Source organism: Cyclopterus lumpus, chromosome 1 (assembly GCF_009769545.1).
Source record: "Cyclopterus lumpus isolate fCycLum1 chromosome 1, fCycLum1.pri, whole genome shotgun sequence".
Lineage (NCBI taxonomy): Eukaryota > Metazoa > Chordata > Actinopteri > Perciformes > Cyclopteridae > Cyclopterus > Cyclopterus lumpus.
Window position 1 is genome coordinate 25,646,621 of NC_046966.1, and position 25,000 is coordinate 25,671,620.

At 45.1% G+C, this 25,000-nt stretch overlaps 2 protein-coding genes across 4 annotated transcripts in view; both read left to right on the forward strand.

The window, feature by feature from the left end:
* The first annotated feature begins 4,997 nt into the window (after nucleotides 1-4,997).
* On the forward strand, nucleotides 4,998-15,286 carry grap2b (GRB2 related adaptor protein 2b). Of its 3 annotated transcripts, XR_004609500.1 has the most exons (8): nucleotides 5,022-5,111; nucleotides 6,316-6,402; nucleotides 8,968-9,059; nucleotides 13,090-13,212; nucleotides 13,864-14,026; nucleotides 14,295-14,402; nucleotides 14,871-15,106; nucleotides 15,218-15,286. XR_004609500.1 is itself a non-coding variant. In XM_034532943.1 (7 exons), exons 2-7 carry the CDS (start codon nucleotides 6,325-6,327, stop codon nucleotides 15,030-15,032), a joined length of 726 nt encoding a protein of 241 aa, XP_034388834.1. In that variant the 5' UTR covers nucleotides 4,998-5,157; nucleotides 6,316-6,324; the 3' UTR covers nucleotide 15,033. The 3 variants fall into 3 exon arrangements, 2 of the variants coding, with proteins under 2 accessions (XP_034388834.1, XP_034388846.1); XM_034532943.1 differs by lacking the exon at nucleotides 15,218-15,286 and having other exon boundaries at nucleotides 4,998-5,157; nucleotides 14,871-15,033; XM_034532955.1 differs by lacking the exon at nucleotides 15,218-15,286 and having other exon boundaries at nucleotides 14,310-14,402; nucleotides 14,871-15,033.
* A 6,750-nt stretch (nucleotides 15,287-22,036) lies between these two features.
* The window catches only part of LOC117730769 (protein FAM83F-like), a 21,699-nt gene continuing 18,735 nt past the window's right edge, over nucleotides 22,037-25,000 (forward strand). The window contains exon 1 of the mRNA XM_034532741.1: nucleotides 22,037-22,596. Coding sequence (XP_034388632.1) covers nucleotides 22,132-22,596 — 465 coding nt within the window. The 5' untranslated portion in view covers nucleotides 22,037-22,131. The remainder of the gene's footprint in view (nucleotides 22,597-25,000) is intronic.

The window sequence follows — 25,000 nt, forward strand, 5'->3', positions numbered from 1 at the left end:
TGTGATATCTATGAGGTCATGTTTTGACCCTATAACACAATAACTCTTAATGTGAGTGATGAAGTGGTGAAGTTTCATGTGATATCTATGAGGTCATGTTCTGACCCTATAACACAATAACTCTTAATATCAGTGATGAAGTGGTGAAGTTTCATGTGATATCTATGAGGTCATGTTCTGACCCTATAACACAATAACTCTTAATATCAGTGATGAAGTGGTGAAGTTTCATGTGATATCTATGAGGTCATGTTCTGACCCTATAACACAATAACTCTTAATATCAGTGATGAAGTGGTGAAGTTTCATGTGATATCTATGAGGTCATGTTCTGACCCTATAACACAATAACTCTTAATATCAGTGATGAAGTGGTGAAGTTTCATGTGATATCTATGAGGTCATGTTTTGACCCTATAACACAATAACTCTTAATGTGAGTGATGAAGTGGTGAAGTTTCATGTGATATCTATGAGGTCATGTTTTGACCCTATAACACAATAACTCTTAATGTGAGTGATGAAGTGGTGAAGTTTCATGTGATATCTATGAGGTCATGTTTTGACCCTATAACACAATAACTCTTAATGTGAGTGATGAAGTGGTGAAGTTTCATGTGATATCTATGAGGTCATGTTCTGACCCTATAACACAATAACTCTTAATATCAGTGATGAAGTGGTGAAGTTTCATGTGATATCTATGAGGTCATGTTTTGACCCTATAACACAATAACTCTTAATGTGAGTGATGAAGTGGTGAAGTTTCATGTGATATCTATGAGGTCATGTTTTGACCCTATAACACAATAACTCTTAATGTGAGTGATGAAGTGGTGAAGTTTCATGTGATATCTATGAGGTCATGTTCTGACCCTATAACACAATAACTCTTAATGTGAGTGATGAAGTGGTGAAGTTTCATGTGATATCTATGAGGTCATGTTTTGACCCTATAACACAATAACTCCTCTTAATGTGAGTGATGAAGTGGTGAAGTTTCATGTGATATCTATGAGGTCATGTTCTGACCCTATAACACAATAACTCTTAATATCAGTGATGAAGTGGTGAAGTTTCATGTGATATCTATGAGGTCATGTTCTGACCCTATAACACAATAACTCCTCTTAATTTCGCTCCACTTCCTGAAGGTGTCATGGTCTCCATCACTCTGCACCACCTGAACAGAGACAACCACTAAAGGGGAAGAATCACTTTACACCACTGGCCTTGAACCGGTGTGACATCACAACAACAGAGAGGTGTGGGGGCGTGGCCTCCGACCTCCTGCTGCCTTTATCCGTCTTATCATCAGACAGCAAGGAGCATGCTGGGTAGTGGAGTAACCTCAGGTTAGCTGGGTTAGCTTAGATTTTGTGTGACTCTGTGTGTCTCTGTGTGTCTCTGTGTGTCTCTGTGTGTCTCTTTGTGTCTCTGTGTGTCTCTGTGTGTCTCTGTGTGTCTCTGTGTGTCTCTGTGTGTTTCTTTGTGTCTCTGTGTGTCTCTGTGTGTTTCTTTGTGTCTCTGTGTGTCTCTGTGTGTCTCTGTGTGTGTCTGTGTGTCTCTGTGTGTCTCTGTGTGTCTCTGTGTGTGTCTGTGTGTCTCTGTGTGTCTCTGTGTGTCTCTGTGTGTCTCTGTGTGTTTCTTTGTGTCTCTGTGTGTGTCTGTGTGTCTCTGTGTATCTCTGTGTGTGTCTGTGTGTCTCTGTGTGTCTGTGTGTCTCTGTGTGTCTCTGTGTGTCTCTTTGTGTCTCTGTGTGTCTGTGTGTCTCTGTGTGTCTCTGTGTGTTTCTTTGTGTCTCTGTGTGTCTCTGTGTGTCTCTGTGTGTGTCTGTGTGTCTCTGTGTGTCTCTGTGTGTCTCTGTGTGTGTCTGTGTGTCTCTGTGTGTCTCTGTGTGTGTCTATGTGTCTCTGTGTGTCTCTGTGTGTCTCTGTGTGTCTGTGTGTCTCTGTGTGTCCCTTTTTGTCTCTGTGTGTGTCTGTGTGTCTCTGTGTGTCTCTGTGTGTCTCTTTGTGTCTCTGTGTGTCTCTTTGTGTCTCTTTGTGTCTCTGTGTGTCTCTTTGTGTCTCTTTGTGTCTCTTTGTGTCTCTGTGTGTCTCTTTGTGTCTCTGTGTGTCTCTGTGTGTGTCTGTGTGTCTCTGTGTGTCTCTGTGTGTCTCTTTGTGTCTCTGTGTGTCTCTTTGTGTCTCTTTGTGTCTCTGTGTGTCTCTTTGTGTCTCTGTGTGTCTCTGTGTGTCTCTGTGTGTCTCTGTGTGTGTCTGTGTGTCTCTGTGTGTCTCTTTTTGTCTCTGTGTGTGTCTGTGTGTCTCTGTGTGTCTCTTTGTCTCTGTGTGTCTCTTTTTGTCTCTGTGTGTGTCTGTGTGTCTCTGTGTGTCTCTTTGTGTCTCTGTGTGTCTCTGTGTGTCTCTGTGTGTCTCTTTGTGTCTCTTTGTGTCTCTGTGTGTCTCTGTGTGTCTCTTTGTGTCTGTGTGTCTCTGTGTGTGTCTGTGTGTCTCTTTGTGTCTCTTTGTGTCTCTGTGTGTCTCTGTGTGTCTCTGTGTGTCTCTGTGTGTGTCTGTGTGTCTCTGTGTGTCTCTGTGTGTCTCTGTGTGTGTCTGTGTGTCTCTGTGTGTCTCTTTGTCTCTGTGTGTCTCTTTTTGTCTCTGTGTGTGTCTGTGTGTCTCTGTGTGTCTCTTTGTGTCTCTGTGTGTCTCTGTGTGTCTCTGTGTGTCTCTTTGTGTCTCTTTGTGTCTCTGTGTGTCTCTGTGTGTCTCTGTGTGTCTCTTTGTGTCTCTGTGTGTCTCTTTGTGTCTCTGTGTGTCTCTTTGTGTCTCTGTGTGTCTCTTTGTGTCTCTGTGTGTCTCTGTGTGTCTCTGTGTGTCTCTTTGTGTCTCTGTGTGTCTCTGTGTGTCTCTGTGTGTCTCTTTGTGTCTCTGTGTCTCTTTGTGTCTCTGTGTGTCTCTTTGTGTCTCTTTGTGTCTCTGTGTGTCTCTTTGTGTCTCTTTGTGTCTCTTTGTGTCTCTTTGTGTCTCTGTGTGTCTCTGTGTGTCTCTGTGTGTCTCTTTGTGTCTCTGTGTGTCTCTTTGTGTCTCTTTGTGTCTCTGTGTGTGTCTGTGTGTCTCTGTGTGTCTCTTTGTGTCTCTGTGTGTGTCTGTGTGTCTCTGTGTGTCTCTGTGTGTCTCTTTGTGTCTCTGTGTGTGTCTGTGTGTCTCTGTGTGTCTCTGTGTGTCTCTTTGTGTCTCTGTGTGTCTCTTTGTGTCTCTTTGTGTCTCTGTGTGTGTCTGTGTGTCTCTGTGTGTCTCTTTGTGTCTCTGTGTGTCTCTTTGTGTCTCTGTGTGTGTCTGTGTGTCTCTTTGTGTCTCTTTGTGTCTCTGTGTGTGTCTGTGTGTCTCTGTGTGTCTCTGTGTGTCTCTTTGTGTCTCTGTGTGTGTCTGTGTGTCTCTGTGTGTCTCTTTGTGTCTCTGTGTGTCTCTTTGTGTCTCTGTGTGTGTCTGTGTGTCTCTTTGTGTCTCTTTGTGTCTCTTTGTGTCTCTGTGTGTGTCTGTGTGTCTCTGTGTGTCTCTTTGTGTCTCTGTGTGTGTCTGTGTGTCTCTGTGTGTCTCTGTGTGTCTCTGTGTGTGTCTGTGTGTCTCTGTGTGTCTCTTTGTGTCTCTGTGTGTGTCTGTGTGTAGCCTTCGTCTCTCGTTTCCTTTCTTGAAATGAACTATAAAAAGACAAATTCCGTGTCTCGGAGGATGCGTATTTATTATCGAAGGCTGAGTTATTGTTCCACCGCAGTGAGGTCAGGGGTCAACCACCAGGGCCTCAGGGTGCTGGTCTCTGCTCCTCCAGGATCAATACTGAATGGAGGACCCCTCCACTCAGAAGTTTGTGTTTCTCATGAACTTGTGTCAATAAGTTTTTTTTCTTACAGTCTGCTGCCACCATGTGGCAGACACGGTTACTACAGCCAGAAGCCTCCATCAGGGTCACATGTTTCTGTCATGAACGACTCAAAGACTGTAACACGTGCACACACGGCTGTGACACGTGCACACACGGCTGTAACACGTGCACACATGACACGTGCACACACGGCTGTAACACGTGCACACACGGCTGTAACACGTGCACACATGACACGTGCACACACGGCTGTGACACGTGCACACATGGCTGTAACACGTGCACACATGACACGTGCACACACGGCTGTAACACGTGCACACACGGCTGTAACACATGCACACATGACACGTGCACACACGGCTGTGACACGTGCACACATGGCTGTAACACGTGCACACATGACACGTGCACACACGGCTGTGACACGTGCACACACGGCTGTGACACGTGCACACATGGCTGTAACACGTGCACACATGACACGTGCACACACGGCTGTGACACGTGCACACATGGCTGTAACACGTGCACACATGACACGTACACACATGGCTGTAACACGTGCACACACGGCTGTAACATGCGCACGCGCGGCTGTAACACGTAAAATAAAATAAACCCCATAAAAATTATGTAAAAACCAACGATTAGAAATAGGGCTATAACATTGCTTCAGATGAAAATAACTCAGTGTGTATTATTAGTTTTTCTTGTATATAATAACTATCTTCTTGTATCATAGCTGACAAAAGAAGATAACAACTATTTATTAACAGTTTACCGCCTGACACATAACAGAGTATTTGTTTAATTTGACCAAATCACTTGTAAAACATCTAGAAATAATATAAAGAGATGGACCAGAAACCAAAGTGTTAACTCTATAATAAATATTAATATATAATAAGCTGCACGTTTTTAAAAGCCCTTCAATTTATGTTTATAGATGGTTAGTAAACAATAAGTAATCATTATTGTTTTTAATAAATATTAACTCAAATTAGATGCACTATCATTCAACTATTCATAAATGATGGTTATTAACAGGTTAAAATAAAAATATTCAGCTGCAGTAACTTTGAATATTGCTTCTCCGTTCATCCAGATTCAGTTCCTGTGTGCGTGAGTCTCTTTAAATATGAACTTTAAATATCTCATCTATGCACCTGCGGCGCTCAGTGTGAGCGAGCGGTCAGCAGGAAGTGAGCGTCTCGTGGCAGCTGCAGTCCGACTGACTTCCTGTGAGCAACACCAGGGTCCTTCTCCTCCACCGGGACTTAGATCAGGGTTACGGGCTGTTGACTTGTTGACTTGTTGTCTTGTTGACTTGTTGTCTTGTTGACTTGTTGTCTTGTTGGCTTGTTGGCTTGTTGGCTTGTTGACTTGTTGGCGTGTTGGCTTGTTGACTTGTTGGCTTGTTGACTTGTTGTCTTGTTGTCTTGTTGGCTTGTTGACTTGTTGTCTTGTTGTCTTGTTGTCTTGTTGACTTGTTGTCTTGTTGGCTTGTTGACTTGTTGGCGTGTTGGCTTGTTGACTTGTTGACTTGTTGTCTTGTTGGCTTGTTGACTTCTTGGCTTGTTGGCTTGTTGACTTGTTGGCTTGTTGACTTGTTGGCTTGTTGACTTGTTGTCTTGTTGGCTTGTTGGCTTGTTGACTTGTTGTCTTGTTGTCTTGTTGGCTTGTTGACTTGTTGGCGTGTTGGCTTGTTGGATTGTTGACTTGTTGGTTTGTTGACTTATTGGCTTGTTGGCTTGTTGGCATGTTGGCTTGTTGACTTGTTGGCTTGTTGGCTTGTTGACTTGTTGGCTTGTTGGCTTGTTGACTTGTTGGCTTGTTGGCTTGTTGACTTGTTGGCTTGTTGGCATGTTGGCTTGTTGACTTGTTGATTTGTTGGCTTGTTGGCGTGTTGGATTGTTGACTTGTTGGCTTGTTGACTTGTTGATTTGTTGGCTTGTTGGCTTGTTGACTTGTTGTCTTGTTGGCTTGTTGGCTTGTTGGCTTGTTGACTTGTTGGCTTGTTGACTTGTTGGCTTGTTGACTTGTTGACTTGTTGGCTTGTTGACTTGTTGGCATGTTGGCTTGTTGGCTTGTTGACTTGTTGGCTTGTTGGCTTGTTGACTTGTTGGCTTGTTGACTTGTTGGTGTGTTGGCTTGTTGACTTGTTGATTTGTTGGCTTGTTGACTTGTTGGCTTGTTGGATTGTTGACTTGTTGACTTGTTGGCTTGTTGACTTGTTGGCTTGTTGACTTGTTGACTTGTTGATTTGTTGGATTGTTGACTTGTTGGCTTGTTGGCTTGTTGGCTTGTTGGCTTGTTGGCTTGTTGGATTGTTGACTTGTTAACTTGTTGGCTTGTTGACTTGTTGGCTTGTTGACTTGTTGACTTGTTGATTTGTTGGATTGTTGACTTGTTGGCTTGTTGACTTGTTGACTGTTTGACTCTCAGTTCGTCACCATGGAGGCGACGGCCAAATACGACTATGAAGCCACAGTCAACGAGGAGCTCAGCTTCAGAAAGGAAGAGCTGTTGATGGTGAGAAACACACACACACACACACACACATATACAAAAACACACACACACACACAAACACACACACACACACACACACATACACACATATACACAAACACACACATACACAAACACACACAAACACACACATACACAAACACACATATACACATACACACACACAGACACACACACATACACCCAACACACAGATACACAAACACACATATACACATACACACACATACACACACACACACTTTGTGTTTTCAGTAGCCGACGCCCTTCAAGTTATAAATAACTTGTTTTTCAAATTGAGAACAACATTTACATGTTCATGTAAATAAGTGGAGCTGCCTGACTGCTTCATCTGTTCTCTCTGAAGTTGTGTTATGAAGTTGTGTTATGAAGTTGTGTTATGAAGTTGTGTTATGAAGTTGTGTTATGAAGTTGTGTTATGAAGTTGTGTTATGAAGTTGTGTTATGAAGTTGGGTTATGAAGTTGTGTTATGAAGTTGGGTTATGAAGTTGTGTTATGAAGTTGGGTTATGAAGTTGTGTTATGAAGTTGGGTTATGAATCTGCATCCTGCTGCACAAAAAGTTCACTGACACGAAGTAGACAAAATAAAGTGCAAGTTCATATATATATATATATGAATATATATAAATGTGAACTTGCACTTTACTTTATAAATGTGTGTGTTGACCACTAAATATATGAATAGCAACATATTTGTGATTGTGTGAGTAGGTTGTTTTCAGGTTGTGTTTCAATGTTTCTGTCTCACTGTGTTCCTGTCTCACTGTGTTTCAGTGTTCCTGTCTCACTGTGTTTCAGTGTTCCTGTCTCACTGTGTTCCTGTCTCACTGTGTTTCAGTGTTCCTGTCTCACTGTGTTTCAGTGTTCCTGTCTCACTGTGTTTCAGTGTTCCTGTCTCACTGTGTTTCTGTCTCACTGTGTTTCAGTGTTTCTGTCTCACTGTGTTTCAGTGTTCCTGTCTCACTGTGTTTCAGTGTTCCTGTCTCACTGTGTTTCAGTGTTTATGTCTCACTGTGTTTCAGTGTTCCTGTCTCACTGTGTTCCTGTCTCACTGTGTTTCAGTGTTCCTGTCTCACTGTGTTTCAGGTTGTGTTTCAGTGTTCCTGTCTCACTGTGTTTCTGTCTTACTGTGTTTCAGTGTTCCTGTCTCACTGTGTTTCAGTGTTCCTGTCTCACTGTGTTTCAGTGTTTCTGTCTCACAGTGTTCCTGTCTCACTGTGTTTCAGTGTTCCTGTCTCACTGTGTTTCAGTGTTTATGTCTCACTGTGTTTCAGTGTTCCTGTCTCACTGTGTTTCAGTGTTTATGTCTCACTGTGTTTCAGTGTTCCTGTCTCACTGTGTTTCAGTGTTTATGTCTCACTGTGTTTCAGTGTTCCTGTCTCACTGTGTTTCAGTGTTTATGTCTCACTGTGTTTCAGTGTTTCTGTCTCACTGTGTTTCAGTGTTCCTGTCTCACTGTGTTTCAGTGTTTATGTCTCACTGTGTTTCAGTGTTTATGTCTCACTGTGTTTCAGTGTTCCTGTCTCACTGTGTTCCTGTCTTACTGTGTTTCAGTGTTCCTGTCTCACTGTGTTTCAGTGTTCCTGTCTCACTGTGTTTCAGTGTTTCTGTCTCACAGTGTTCCTGTCTCACTGTGTTTCAGTGTTCCTGTCTCACTGTGTTTCAGTGTTTATGTCTCACTGTGTTTCAGTGTTCCTGTCTCACTGTGTTTCAGTGTTTGTGTCTCACTGTGTTTCAGTGTTTCTGTCTCACTGTGTTTCAGTGTTCCTGTCTCACTGTGTTTCAGTGTTTCTGTCTCACTGTGTTTCAGTGTTTATGTCTCACTGTGTTTCAGTGTTCCTGTCTCACTGTGTTTCAGTGTTTATGTCTCACTGTGTTTCAGTGTTTCTGTCTCACTGTGTTTCAGTGTTCCTGTCTCACTGTGTTTCAGTGTTTCTGTCTCACTGTGTTTCAGTGTTCCTGTTTCACTGTGTTTCAGGTTGTGTTTCAGTGTTCCTGTCTCACTGTGTTTCAGTGTTCCTGTCTCACTGTGTTTCAGTGTTCCTGTTTCACTGTGTTTCAGGTTGTGTTTCAGTGTTTCTGTCTCACTGTGTTTCAGTGTTCCTGTTTCACTGTGTTTCAGGTTGTGTTTCAGTGTTCCTGTCTCACTGTGTTTCAGTGTTCCTGTCTCACTGTGTTTCAGTGTTCCTGTTTCACTGTGTTTCAGGTTGTGTTTCAGTGTTCCTGTCTCACTGTGTTTCAGTGTTCCTGTCTCACTGTGTTTCAGTGTTCCTGTTTCACTGTGTTTCAGTGTTTCTGTCTCACTGTGTTTCAGTGTTCCTGTCTCACTGTGTTTCAGTGTTCCTGTCTCACTGTGTTTCAGTGTTTCTGTCTCACTGTGTTTCAGTGTTCCTGTCTCACTGTGTTTCAGTGTTCCTGTCTCACTGTGTTTCAGTGTTCCTGTTTCACTGTGTTTCAGTGTTTCTGTCTCACTGTGTTTCAGTGTTCCTGTTTCACTGTGTTTCAGGTTGTGTTTCAGTGTTTCTGTCTCACTGTGTTTCAGGTTCTGCAGACGTCTGGAAACTGGTACACTGCAGAGCTCAATGGACGGGAGGGATTAGTACCCAAGAACTTCATCAACATTAATCTGCCCAGGTAAAAGACATAGAGACAAAGAGACACAGAGACAAGGAGACATAAAGACACAGAGAGACAAAGAGACACAGATACACAGATACATAGAGGCTAAGAGACAAAAAGACACAGAGACACAGAGACACAGAGACAAAGAGACACAGAGACAAGGAGACAGAAAGACACAGAGAGACAAAGAGACACAGATACACAGATACATAGAGGCTAAGAGACAAAAAGACACAGAGACACGGAGACAAAGAGACACAGAGACAAAGAGACACAGATACACAGAGGCAAAGAGACAAAAAGACACAGAGACACAGAGACACAGATACACAGAGGCTAAGAGACAAAAAGACACAGAGACACAGAGACACAGAGACAAAGAGACACAGAGACAAGGAGACAGAAAGACACAGAGAGACAAAGAGACACAGATACACAGATACATAGAGGCTAAGAGACAAAAAGACACAGAGACACGGAGACAAAGAGACACAGAGACAAAGAGACACAGATACACAGAGGCAAAGAGACAAAAAGACACAGAGACACAGAGACACAGATACACAGAGGCTAAGAGACAAAAAGACACAGAGACACAGAGACACAGAGACAAAGAGACACAGAGACAAGGAGACAGAAAGACACAGAGAGACAAAGAGACACAGATACACAGATACATAGAGGCTAAGAGACAAAAAGACACAGAGACACGGAGACAAAGAGACACAGAGACAAAGAGACACAGATACACAGAGGCAACGAGACAGAAAGACACAGAGACACAGAGACACAGAGACAAAGAGACACAGAGACACAGAGACACAGAGACATGGAGACAAAGAGACACAGAGACACAGAGACAAAGAGTCACAGAGACACAGAGACAAAGAGACACATAAACACAGAGACAAAGAGACACAGATACACAGAGACACAGAGACAAAGAGACACCGATACACAGAGACACAGAGACAAAGAGACAAAGAGACACAGAGACACAGAGACAAAGAGTCACAGAGACACAGAGACAAAGAGACACATAAACACAGAGACAAAGAGACACAGATACACAGATACACAGAGACACAGAGACATAGAGACACAGAGACAAAGAGACACAGAGATACAGAGACAAAAAGACACAGAGACAAAGAGACACAGAGGCAAAGAGACACAGATACACAGAGACACAGAGACACAGAGACAAAGAGTCACAGAGACACAGAGACAAAGAGACACATAAACACAGAGACAAAGAGACACAGATACACAGAGACACAGAGACACAGAGACAAAGAGACACAGATACACAGAGACACAGAGACAAAGAGACACAGAGACACAGAGACAAAGAGACACCGATACACAGAGACACAGAGACAAAGAGACAAAGAGACACAAAGACACAGAGACAAAGAGTCACAGAGACACAGAGACAAAGAGACACATAAACACAGAGACAAAGAGACACAGATACACAGATACACAGAGACACAGAGACATAGAGACACAGAGACAAAGAGACAAAGAGACACCGATACACAGAGACACAGAGACAAAGAGACAAAGAGACACAGAGACAAAGAGACACAGAGATACAGAGACAAAAAGACACAGAGACAAAGAGACACAGAGGCAAAGAGAAAAAAAGACACAGAGACACAGCAACAAAGACATAGAGACACAGAGACAAAGAGACACAGAAACACAGAGACACAGAGACAAAGAGACACAGAAACACAGAGACGAGATAATCAAAACTTCACACTCATTAATAAGTGTTATTCTTTCATGTCTTGTATTGTCTGCGTTTATATTTCATACGGAGAATACAGTGAATACTGTGAATGGGAGGAGTTCGGGGAGGCCATGGAGAAGGACTTTCGGTTGGCCTCAAGGAAGTTCTGGCAAACCATCCGACGGCTCAGGAAGGGAAAGCAGGGTCTACCCCAGGCTGTTCTCAGCAGGGGGGGGGAACTGCTGACCCGGACTGGGGACATCGTCGGGCGGTGGAAAGAGCACTTTGAGGAACTCCTAAACCCGGCCAACTTTCCCCCCGGAGAGGGGGCAGCGCCGGAAGACTTTGGGGTGGATTCACCCATATCCCTGGCAGAGGTCGCTAAGGTAGTCAAAAAGCTCCTTGGTGGCAAGGCGCCAGGGGTGGATGAGATCCGCCCTGAGATGCTGAAAGCGCTGGACATTGTTGGGCTGTCTTGGTTGACACGCCTTTTCAGTGTCGCATGGGGGTCGGGAACAGTGCCCATGGACTGGCAGACCGGGGTGGTGGTTCCCATCTTCAAGAAGGGGGACCGGAGAGTGTGCTCGAACTATCGTGGTATCACACTGCTCAGCCTCCCGGGAAGAGCTAATGCCAGGGTGCTGGAGAGGAGGCTCCGGCCGCTTGTCGAACCTCAGATTCAAGACGAACAGTGCGGATTCCGTCCCGGTCGTGGAACAGTGGACCAGCTCTTTACCCTCGCAAGATTACTGGAGGGGTCCTGGGAGATTGCCCAACCAGTTTACATGTGCTTTGTAGACCTGGAGAAGGCTTTCGACCGGGTCCCTCGGGGGGTTTTGTGGGGGGTGCTGTGGGAGTATGGGGTGCAGGACCTCCAGCATTCACTGGGGCGTTTTGCAGCCGAGTGCGAAGCGGCAGGGATGAGAGTTAGCACCTCCAAATCTGAGGCCATGGTGCTCTGCCGGAAACCGGCGGATTGCTCCCTCCAGGTGGGGGCAAACTGCCTACCCCAAGCGAAGGAGTTCAAGTATCTCGGGGTCTTGTTCACGAGTGAGGGTAAGGTGGAGCGGGACATCGACAGGCGGATCGGTGCGGCTGCAGCAGTAAAACAGGCGCTGTACCGGTCCGTCTTAGTGAAGAGGGAGCTGAGCCGGAAGGCAAAGCTCTCCATTTACTGGTCGGTCTACGTTCCAACCCTCACCTATGGTCACGAACTCTGGGTCGTGACCCAAAGAACGAGATCTGGGATGCAAGCGTCCGAAATGAGCTTCCTCCGTAGGGTGGCCGGGCTCAGCCTTAGAGATAGGGTAAGGAGCTCGGACATCAGGGGGGAGCTCGGAGTCGAGTCGCTGCTCCTTCGTGTCCAAAGGAGTCAGCTGAGGTGGTTCATCTAGTCAGGATGCCTCCTGGACGCCTCCCATTAGAGGTTTTCCGGGCACGTCCAACTGGTAGGAGGCCCCGGGGAAGACCGAGGACACGCTGGAGGGATTATATCTCCCGGCTGGCCTTGGAACACCTCGGGATCCCCCAGAATGAGCTGGAAAGTGTTGCGGGTGAGAGGGAAGCCTGGGTCGGCCTGCTGAACCTGCTGCCACCGCGACCCGACCCCGGATAAGAGCTGATAATGGATGGATGGATGGAATACAGTGAATACGTTGACACAAGATTTATCTTATTAATATCTTTTATTTGTTTCCAGTTAGACATTAATGACATCATGAAGTGACTTTTATGATGTGGACACATCTGTTACTGCTCAAGAAACAATATTTAGTTGCATATAAAATATTTATAATTTTGTTCTAAATTATATTTAGCTGCAAAAATGTGACCAATGGTTACTTCAAAGAATTGTGTCAACAAAGTGACAAGTAATATAATTGATTCGATTTTAATTATTATAACTTTGAGTACAAAGTATTGAATACATTAATTTAAATTGCAATAAAATTCATAACTTTCCTGATGACATATAATACACAGTGATTCACAGCTGACTATTCACACTTAATTAAGTAAAATGTAATTAATTAATTAAATCAATGTAATTCCAAACCATACAGTTTGTTTTTATTATGTAGAGGTTACTATTATTTATTGAGAGTATTAGTTAACGTCAATCACGGTTTGTACGGTGCGGTTGCAACCTGCAGCTTCACCACTAGAGGCCGCCAGAGCGTCCACACTGTCCCTGTAAAGCTCTTCCTCTCGTGAGTGTTCAGATTGCCGTCTCCTCCTTTCCTCGCCACCTTGCCTTGCCTCCTCTCCTAACGTACCGTGTGATCGTTTCCTCCGTGACTGCAGCTGGTACCGGGAGGACTTCAGCCGCGGAGACGCCGAGGAGAAGCTGATGCAACAGCCCGTCGGGGCGTTCCTCCTCCGGGGGAGCCGGAAGGCCGTTCTGGGGGACTTCTCCATCTCCGTCAGGTGCATCCACAGCACAAATATTTATATATATATATATATATATATATATATATATATATATATATTTTGTAAACATTTTAATTTTTTTTTTATTACATTTTTTTTTTTTTTATTTAAAAAAAAAGAAGTATTTTAAAGAATTACTTAAACAAATTTAGACTTTTAGACACTGACAAAAATAAGTAGATAACCTAACTAATATTATACTTTAATACAAACGATCTTCAGAATCATAAAATGTCATTATTAGGACGACATATTGATGATATATATTTACATATATATATATATAAACAAATAATATGTGTGTATATATATACATACATATAAATATATATACATATATTATTGTATTTATATGTAATAATATATAAAAATACATATTTTATTTTATTCATATATATAATAATATATACAAATATATATATTTTTATATATATATAAATAATATTTTGTTTCTCTCTCACAGCATCTACTCACTGATCTTGAGTGTAAATAATAAATGTACATAACTGTCTCACATGTGATGCTTCTCTGGTCTTCACATCAGTGTTCCTAAAACAATGAATTCAAACATCTCGTTGTTCCTCCTTCACGTCTCACTGATGTAGAAGATATGAATACATAAAAATAAAGCCTCCTACTCTGCAGACACCCGGAAAACGTGCAGCACTTCAAGGTGCTGCGGGACAGCAGGGGGCGGTACTACCTCTGGTCGGAGAAGTTCCCTTCACTCAACCAGCTGGTGGAGTACTACAAACACAACTCCATCTCCATTGAGAGCCAGATGGTCCTCCTGGAGACGCCTCATCTGGTAAGAACCTGTTGTGAGTGGCTCCATTCAGAGCCAGATGGTCCTCCTGGAGACGCCTCATCTGGTAAGAACCTGTTGTGAGTGGCTCCATTCAGAGCCAGATGGTCCTCCTGGAGACGCCTCATCTGGTAAGAACCTGTTGTGAGTGGCTCCATTCAGAGCCAGATGGTCCTCCTGGAGACAGATGTTCCTCCTGGTATAATAAAAAGTCAACAGAAGTATGAATATGATGATATGAATCATGAAAACTGGAAGTAAAGAGAAGTAGTTTGTGTCTCCACAGCAACGAGGCTCACAGGATGCTCCTCCTCTTCCTGCTCCTCCTCCCGCCTCCTGCCCACCTCCACCTTCACCTCCACCTGCTGCAGCCCGACAGGTGAAACAGCCCTGTTGGTTCTTTATGAAAGAAACGTAGACTTCAAATCTTCTTCTTCTTATTATTATTAAAGCTCCTCAGGCAACATTTTATTAAAAGAGAACAGGAAAGGAGTCTCATCCCGTCTCTCCTCCTCCTCCTCCTCCTCTTCATCCTCCCCCCACCTCCTCCACCTCCTCTTCATCCTCCACCTCGTCCTCTTCATCCTCCCCCCACCTCCTCCACCTCCTCTTCCTCCTCCTCTTCTTCCTCATCCACCTCCTCTTCATCCTCCCCCTCCTCCTCTTCCTCCTCCTCCTCCTCTTCCTCCTCCTCCTCCTCCTCCTCCTCCTCCTCCTCCTCCTCCTCCTCCTCCTCCTCCTCATCCACTTCCTGCCCCTCCTCCTCCTCCTCCACCTCCTCCTCCTCATCCACCTCCTCCTCCTCCTCCACCTCCTCCTCCTCCTCCTCCACCTCCTCCTCCTGCAGGTCAGAGCTCTGTACAGCTTCCACGCCGAGGAGATGGACGAGCTGACGTTCAATGCCGGTGACGTCATTTTGGTTCTGGAGCGCTCCGACCGGGCCTGGTGGAGGGGGCGGGTGGGGGGCAGGACGGGGCTGTTCCCCTCCAACTACACCCAACCCGTCTGAGAGGACACTCAACTACACCCAACTACACCCAACTACATCCTACTACACCCAACCACACCCAACCCATCTGAGAGGACACCCAACTACACCCAACTACACTCAACTACACCCAACTACACCCAACTACACCCAACTACACCCAACTACATCCTACTACACCCAACCACACCCAACCCATCTGAGAGGATTCCCAACTACCACCTACTACACCCAACTACACCCAACCCGTCCGAGAGGACACCCAACTACCACCTACTACACCCAACTACACCCAACCCGTCCGAGAGGACACCCAACTACCACCTACTACACCCAACTACACCCAACCCGTCTGAGAGGACACCCAACTACCACCTACTACACCCAACTACACCCAACCCGTCCGAGAGGATACCCAACTACATCCTACTACACCCAACTACACCCAACCTGTCTGAGAGGACACCCAACTACCACCTACTACACCCAACTACACCCAACCCGTCCGAGAGGACACCCAACTACCACCTACTACACCCAACTACACCCAACCCGTCTGAGAGGACACCCAACTACCACCTACTACACCCAACTACACCCAACCCATCTGAGAGGACACCCAACTACACCCAACCAGTCTGAGAGGACACCCAACTACATCCTACTACACCCAACTACACCCAACCTGTCTGAGAGGACACCCAACTACCACCTACTACACCCAACTACACCCAACCCATCTGAGAGGATACCCAACTACATCCTACTACACCCAACTACACCCAACCTGTCTGAGAGGACACCCAACTACCACCTACTACACCCAACTACACCCAACCCGTCTGAGAGGACACCCAACTACCACCTACTACACCCAACTACACCCAACCCATCTGAGAGGACACCCAACTACACCCAACCAGTCTGAGAGGACACCCAACTACATCCTACTACACCCAACTACACCCAACCTGTCTGAGAGGACACCCAACTACCACCTACTACACCCAACTACACCCAACCCATCTGAGAGGATACCCAACTACATCCTACTACACCCAACTACACCCAACCTGTCTGAGAGGACACCCAACTACCACCTACTACACCCAACTACACCCAACCCATCTGAGAGGACACCCAACTACACCCAACCAGTCTGAGAGGACACCCAACTACATCCTACTACACCCAACTACACCCAATCTGTCTGAGAGGACACCCAACTACCACCTACTACACCCAACTACACCCAACCCATCTGAGAGGATACCCAACTACATCCTACTACACCCAACTACACCCAACCTGTCTGAGAGGACACCCAACTACCACCTACTACACCCAACTACACCCAACCCATCTGAGAGGATACCCAACTACCACCTACTACACCCAACTACATCCAACCTGTCTGAGAGGACACTCAACTACATCCTACTACACCCAACCCGTCTTAGGACACCCAACTACATCCAACCCGTCCGAGAGGACACCCAACTACATCCTACTACACCCAACTACATCCAACCTGTCTGAGAGGACACTCAACTACATCCTACTACACCCAACCTGTCTGAGAGGACACCCAACTACATCCAACCCGTCCGAGAGGACACTCAACTACACCCAACTACAACCAACCTGTCTGAGAGGACACCCAACTACATCCTACTACACCCAACTACACCCAACCTGTCTGAGAGGACACCCAACTACCACCTACTACATCCAACCTGTCTGAGAGGACACTCAACTACATCCTACTACACCCAACTACAACCAACCTGTCTGAGAGGACACCCAACTACATCCTACTACACCCAACTACATCCAACCCGTCCGAGAGGACACCCAACTACCACCTACTACACCCAACTACACCCAACCCATCTGAGAGGATACCCAACTACATCCTACTACACCCAACTACACCCAACCTGTCTGAGAGGACACCCACCCCCCCCCCCCCGAGCTGTCTGAGGAGCATCTCTGTGTTTCATGTGTCTCACCCTCACTAGCCTGAACTATTAACAGCATTAAAACATCAGCTGTCAAGAATAAAACATACATTATAAACTTGTTTGTTTTTAATAAAACAGTTATGAGCCTGAATATTGAGAGTAAATATATTCATACGTTATTTTCACCTGACCTGTAAAGTACATTTACTCAAGTCCTGCTAAGTAGTACAGTTTAGAAGTACTTGGGCACTGCATTCATTTCAATGCTAACTGTCACTATTCCCAATAGTTTTTATCACTTTATAAAACAGCATTAAAACATGTTATACAAATTAATAACTCAACTACAGTTATATTCTGGGGATCTTCATGGATGTTAATAGTTTTAAAGGGTTTCTGTTTTCATGGTTTTTCCCCCTCAGGAGTTGGAGGAGGAGACCAAAGATGGAGCTAAAAGAAAAGAGACACTTTGACTTGAAATGTATTCAGGGACCAGAAACTAAGAAGCAGTTAGAGCATAATATGTTAAAAAGTTATAACGTGTCAGTTGACTTGTTTTACGACTTGTTTACGACTTGTTTACGTCTTGTTTACGCTGCAAAGTGAGACAAACAAAATGTAGCTGCAGGTTTAAGCACATCTTGTTGTCGACACTTCTGCTTCTAATTTTTATTAAAGTGACTGTGAGGAATTTCTGTCTCAGTGTAGTCCTGATCCTATAGACCTCTGGTCTAGTCCTGATCCTATAGACCTCTGGTCTAATCCTGATCCTCTATAGACCTCAGTGTAGTCCTGATCTAAAGACCTCTGGTCTAGTCCTGATCCTATATAGACGTCAGTGTAGTCCTGATCCTATAGACCTCTGGTCTAGTCCTGATCCTCTATAGACCTCAGTGTAGTCCTGATCCTATAGACTGGATTACAGAGACTGGATCAGTCGATTGGCATTTCAGGTACCGCACTAAGTTGGTTTAAATCCTATTTATCAGATCGATCTCAATTTGTATTTGTAAACGATGAAGCCTCAATGACCACCAACGTTAATCACAGAGTTCCACAAGGTTCTGTGCTTGGACCAATTTTATTTACCTTATATATGCTTCCTTTGGTGCCCTCGATGGACTGGCGGCCTGTCCAGGGTGTCCCCTGCCTTCGCCCTATGTCAGCTGGGATAGGCTCCAGCGCCCCCGCGACCCTAATGAGGATAAGCAGTATTGAAAATGGATGGATGGATGGATGGATGGATGCTTCCTTTGGGCAACATTATCAGGAAACACTGCATAAACTTTCATTGCTATGCAGACGATACTCAATTATATCTATCGATCAAACCAGAGGAGACCAACCAGCTCGCTAAAATTCAAGAATGTCTTAAGACATAAAAACATGGATGACCTGCAACTTCCTGATGTTAAACTCAGACAAAACTGAAGTTATTTTACTGGCCCTGAACACCTCAGAGATCAATTATCTGGTGATGTGGTTTCTGTAGATGGCATTTCCCTGGCATCCATCACCACTGTAAAGAATCTCTAGTTATCTTTGACCGAGACTTGTCCTTTAACTCCACGTGAAGCAAATCTCAAGGATTGCATTTTTTCATCTACGTAACATTTCAAAAATCAGACACATCTTGTCTCAAAAAGATGCAGAAAAGCCTTGATTGGTGATGCACCATCATATCTTAAGGAGCTTGTAGTACCATATTGCCCCACTAGAGAGCTGCTCACTAAATGCGGGGCTACTTGTGGTTCCTAGAGTCCTAAAAAGTAGGATGGGAGCCAGAGCCTTCAGTTATCAAGCTCCTCTTTTATGGAACCAGCTTCCACTTTCAGTCCTGGAGGCAGACACAGTCACCTCATTCAAGAATAGACTTAAGACTTTCCTCTTTAATAGCCCTTATAGTTAGGGCTGAATCAGGTTTGCCCCGGTCGAGCCCCTTGATATGCTGCTATAGGCTTATAGGCTGCTGGGGGATGTTTTAGGATACACTGAGCACCTCTCTCCTCTTCTCTCTCTCCTTATGGATGAATTTACATCTCTCCATTGCACCTTATTAACTCTGCTTCCTCCCCGGAGTCGTTGTGACTTCACGTCTCATAGGGTCCATTGGACCTGGAGGTGTCTGATGCTGGTGAGCCGGCCTCCCATTGGCCCTGCTGATGCCCCGCCCCCCCTCCTCTCTACCTCCTTCTGTTTCATGGATTGGAGTTCCATTCATACAATGGTGTTCATTCTGGTCACATGACATCTATTCATCTGTCCATCCGGGGAGAGGGATCCTCCTCTGTTGCTCTCCTGAAGGTTTCTTCCCTGTGAAATTATTGTGTTATTTTTGAGGAGTTTTTCCTGATTCGATGTGAGGTCAAAGGTCAGGGATGTCGTATGTGTACAGATTGTAAAGCCCTCTGAGGCAAATTTGTAATTTGTGATATTGGGCTATACAAAATAAACTGAATTGAATAGACCTCTGGTCTAGTCCTCTATATCAGTGGTTCTCAACCTTTTTTCAGTGACCCCCTGTGAAAAATAAGGCCTCACATAGATATGTGGAGGCAAAGGGTAGCAGCTGCTCCAGAGCTTCAGGGTCAGGGTGTTCCTGCTTCACACACCCACAACTGTGTGAGTAGGAGGAGGTTTTTCCTGATAAGTGACAGGTAGCTTGCTTCCTCTTCACACAGGTTTAACATGCTGGTGTCCTCGCCCTGCAGGGACATTAATTGCATCTGCTAGACAGCACAGCTTTGAGCCAGTCTGTGTCCTGGAACCAGGTGACATGAGGACATCTGTGCTGCATCACACAGACGTGTACTTCAGTGCATTGCGTGGCCTCGACTTCATGAAAGTTGACGCTGTCGTTTCAAAAGGTCACGTGACACGGGGCTCGCCCTCTGAGCGAGTCCACTCGCGCTGCCCGTCATTGATGCCGCCGCGGCCCGTGCACGTGACCTGAATTCAGAAGGTTTCCGCTTAAAAAACTCATGATTAGCATGTTTGGTCTTGAGACGCCGCTCCCAGTGTGCTAGCTTCATGCTACCGTTAGCTAACCTTTCTCCACAGATACAACACAACTCGTGGACGTAAATCCAATTGAAACATAATCGTCTGAAAACCGTCTCTGGTTCGTTCTTCTTTGACTTTCAGCAGCTTTGCCTCCATTGTTTGAGTTGTCAAGGCGGCAGTGATTGACAGGTGATGACAGGTAGCGTGTGCCAGGTTGGGTCAAACCATCCTGATATGGGAGGGACGCAAGGTTCTTAGGATAATTACTTTAAATAGCCCACTTAATATGCAATTAAGTTTATTACACTTATGTTTTATTGATTATTTAATAAATAACTATTTGAGGATTTTTTAATGGATGCTAAATTAGGGAGGAGAGCTCAGCGTCTCTTCCTCCACCTCCAGAACCAACCTTACCATATTAGACCACGGGGGGCACCAGAACCAACAGAGCCAACACTACCACTTTAGACCACAGGGGGCACCAGAACCAACAGAACCAACACTACCACTTTAGACCACAGGGGGCACCAGAACCAACAGAACCAACACTACCAATTTAGACCACAGGGGGCACCAGAACCAACAGAGCCAACACTACCACTTTAGACCACAGGGGGCACCAGAACCAACAGAACCAACACTACCACTTTAGACCACAGGGGGCATCAGAACCAACAGAGCCAACACTACCACTTTAGACCACAGGGGGCACCAGAACCAACAGAGCCAACACTACCACTTTAGACCACAGGGGGCACCAGAACCAACAGAGCCAACACTACCACTTTAGACCACGGGGGGCACCAGAACCAACACTACCACTTTAGACCACAGGGGGCACCAGAACCAACAGAGCCAACACTACCACTTTAGACCACGGGGGGCACCAGAACCAACACTACCACTTTAGACCACAGGGGGCACCAGAACCAACAGAGCCAACACTACCACTTTAGACCACGGGGGGCACCAAAACCAACAGAGCCAACACTACCACTTTAGACCACAGGGGGCACCAGAACCAACAGAACCAACACTACCACTTTAGACCACATGTGGCGCCATAAGCAACGGAACCAACACTACCACTTTAGACCACAGGGGGCACCATAAGCAACAGAACCAACACTACCACTTTAGACCACAGGGGGCACCATAAGCAACAGAACCAACACTACCACTTTAGACCACAGGGGGCACCATAAGCAACAGAACCAACACTACCACTTTAGACCACATGTGGCGCCATAAGCAACAGAGCCAACACTACCACTTTAGACCACAGGGGGCACCAGAACTAACGGACAAAAACACAACAGCTCCAAAAAAAACATCTGGATCATTCATTAATTAATCATGTCTGCAAAAAGATACTAAAGAGTGAAAAGCTAAATAAGTCCCATGAATAAAATGTGACCCATTTAGAACTCACTGTACTCGGTAGAGTCATGAACACGCCCCCTGGTTTATAGTCACCTGTGTGTCAGGATTCACCTCAAAGTCACAACACAGAAGATATTATGAAGATAACACAGAGGGGTTTGTAAGCCTCGGTCAAAATATAAAGAATCCCCCCAAAAAACGGACAGCATCTAACTTTTAGTGCAAAAAGCAGTAAAAGTGTAACAGAACTTAAAATAAACAATAACAGGACTAATCATGTGTCCTCGTCCTCCATGTGAAGAACTGTTTATTACCTTTATTTATTACCTCTCACTAACTACAACACCAATGGAGGAACACGTCTTTACAGCACCAGCCTCAACAGAAAGGAAAAGTGTATGCTGCATTCAGGTTCCACCTGGAAATCTGACACTCTGCTTGTACAAGACCAACTGCACCAGTTAAAAAACAAATCATGTTTTATATTTGAATGGGGAGGTTTTAGGGCAGACATCAAACAACAACAACAACAACAACAACAAGAGAACATTATGATGTTGTTCTCATTGTTACCCTTTACGTTGCCTTCATTCTAGTGGTATTTATTCCCGTTGCTGATGAAGGCAACATGAGTGTATCCGCCTGCCCCACCTCTCTCCCACAGGTCTCCCGGACAGGTAAGAACACTTTATGTGATTTCTACCTCTCTGACTTCACGGGAGTCTAACCGAGCTCCAAGAGGAGAGAGGGGAGGGGGGGGGACAGCCATGGCCGAGTCCCAGCTCACGTGCATGGAGGACGGCCACATCGGAGCCAAAGTCCCGGAGTCCAAACCGGAGTTCTACTACAGCGAGGAGCAGCGCGCGGCCGTCGAGGAGCTGCTGAAGAACGGCGACGGGGCCTTCAAGACGCGCCTGGAGGGCGACCACATGAAGGACTTCCTGTCGGCCCGAGAGGTGAAGCTGGTGGTGAGCTCCTTCCAGCAGTACGACCTGCACGGAGAGCCGCCCGGGCCGGACGCGCAGCCGGACGGCACCGACGCGGACTCGGGGGTCCACTCCACCTACTGGCCCCAGATGTCGGACACCGAGGTGCCGCCGCTGGACATCGGCTGGCCCGGCGGGGGGTTCTTCCGAGGGGTCACCCGGGTGGCCGTGCACACGCACCCCCCCAAAGAGAACGGACCTCACATCAAGGAGGTGGTGCGGCGCCTCATCCAGGAGGCCAGTAAGGTGAGGACGGAGGGGGTGGGGGTGGGGGTGGGGGGGGGGGGGGGGGGGGGGCTTTATTATTAGTTATAAAGACTCCATTACAGAGCCCTACAATAACAAAAAGCAATAACAATAAAAAAGTTTGGAAATTAACTACACATTTTAATATATATATATATATATTAAAACACTACAATAAGAAAAAGGAACACAAATTTAAAAAATTGGAAGTTAACTACACATGTTAATATATTTAAAACAAATTTAATTATTGTGTAATTATGGCAAAACTTAATTTAGTCAACATCTAACAATACAAAGTGAACAAAATAAAAAACAGTTTGGAAGTTAACTGTGACAGAGTAAGAATGCAGTGTCAAAGAGAGAGAGAGCTTTCATGTCTGTGGGCTAAGAACTGGACTACAGGAAGTCCCGATGCGTTCACTATGTCCACCAGCCTGCAGCCGGTCAGTCACAACATGCACGCCACGTGCATCACATGACGTCATCGGCTGGGAACACTAAGTAAGAATTTAAAACAGGGAGCCCAGAAACTGACTTGAACACATTCACATTTGATAAACTGGAAACAGTGACTACTTGTCCTTAAGAGAAAAGGGGATTAATGTGTCATGCAGGCGGGGCCACTGGGTGTTTGAGTGGTGAACACACACACACGCACACACACACACACACACACACACACTGAAGTGTGTTTGAGTTGCCCATCGTCATGTTTACTCGTGGACGGCCGGACTCCGCTGAGTCATGTTCTGCCTGCTCCCAGTGACAGAAACTGGGCTTGGGTGTCAAACACACACTTGGGTTACTTAAAACAAGTTTTTAAATGACGCAACTCTTCTGTGGATTTCTTTTTTTAGTTTTCTTAAGAAGCCTTTCGGTTTTTCTTCCCCAACATTCCATCATTCAACGACATCAACTGAAACAGACAGTGGCAGATCTTCAGTCTTAGTATTACTAGACCTCAGTGTGTATATTTGTGTGTATATATATATATATATATATATATATATATATATATATATATATATATATATCGTAGTATTACTAGATCTCAGTGCTGCATTCAATACGGTCACCATGACATACTACTAGACTCTGGGTAGGTGCAGCACTGGTTTGAATTCGAGGATCCTAGGACTAGGATGACATGTGGTGTTCCCCAAGGTTCAATACTGGGGCCTCTTCTGTTCAACATTTACATGTTTCCACTGGCTCAGATTATGAAAGACAACAAAGTGTGTTATCATCATTATGCAGACGACACACATATCTACATATCTATACCTATATCTACATACCAGGTATAGTCATCACCCATAGGACTGGGTAACATAACTATATCACCAGGGGACTATAACCCATACAAGGACTGGGTAACATAACTATATCACCAGGGGACTATAACCCATACAAGGACTGGGTAACATAACTATATCACCAGGACTATAATCCATACAAGGACTGGGTAACATAACTATATCACCAGGACTATAACCCATACAAGGACTGGGTAACATAACTATATCACCAGGACTATAACCCATACAAGGACTGGGTAACATAACTATATCACCAGGGGACTATAACCCATACAAGGACTGGGTAACATAACTATATCACCAGGGGACTATAACCCATATAAGGACTGGGTAACATAACTATATCACCAGGACTATAACCCATACAAAGACTGGGTAACATAACTATATCACCAGGACTATAACCCATATAAGGACTGGGTAACATAACTATATCACCAGGACTATAACCCATACAAGGACTGGGTAATATAACTATATCACCAGGACTATAACCCATACAAGGACTGGGTAACATAACTATATCACCAGGGGACTATAACCTATACAATGACTGGGTAACATAACTATATCACCAGGACTATAACCTATACAATGACTGGGTAACATAACTATATCACCAGGACTATAACCCATACAAGGACTGGGTAACATAACTATATCACCAGGACTATAACCCATACAAGGACTGGGTAACATAACTATATCACCAGGACTATAACCTATACAATGACTGGGTAACATAACTATATCTCCAGGGGACTATAACCCATACAAGGACTGGGTAACATAACTATATCACCAGGACTATAACCTATACAATGACTGGGTAACATAACTATATCTCCAGGGGACTATAACCCATACAAGGACTGGGTAACATAACTATATCACCAGGACTATAACCCATACAAGGACTGGGTAACATAACTATATCACCAGGACTATAACCCATACAAGGACTGGGTAACATAACTATATCACCAGGACTATAACCCATACAAGAACTGGGTAACATAACTATATCACCAGGACTATAACCCATACAAGGACTGGGTAACATAACTATATCACCAGGACTA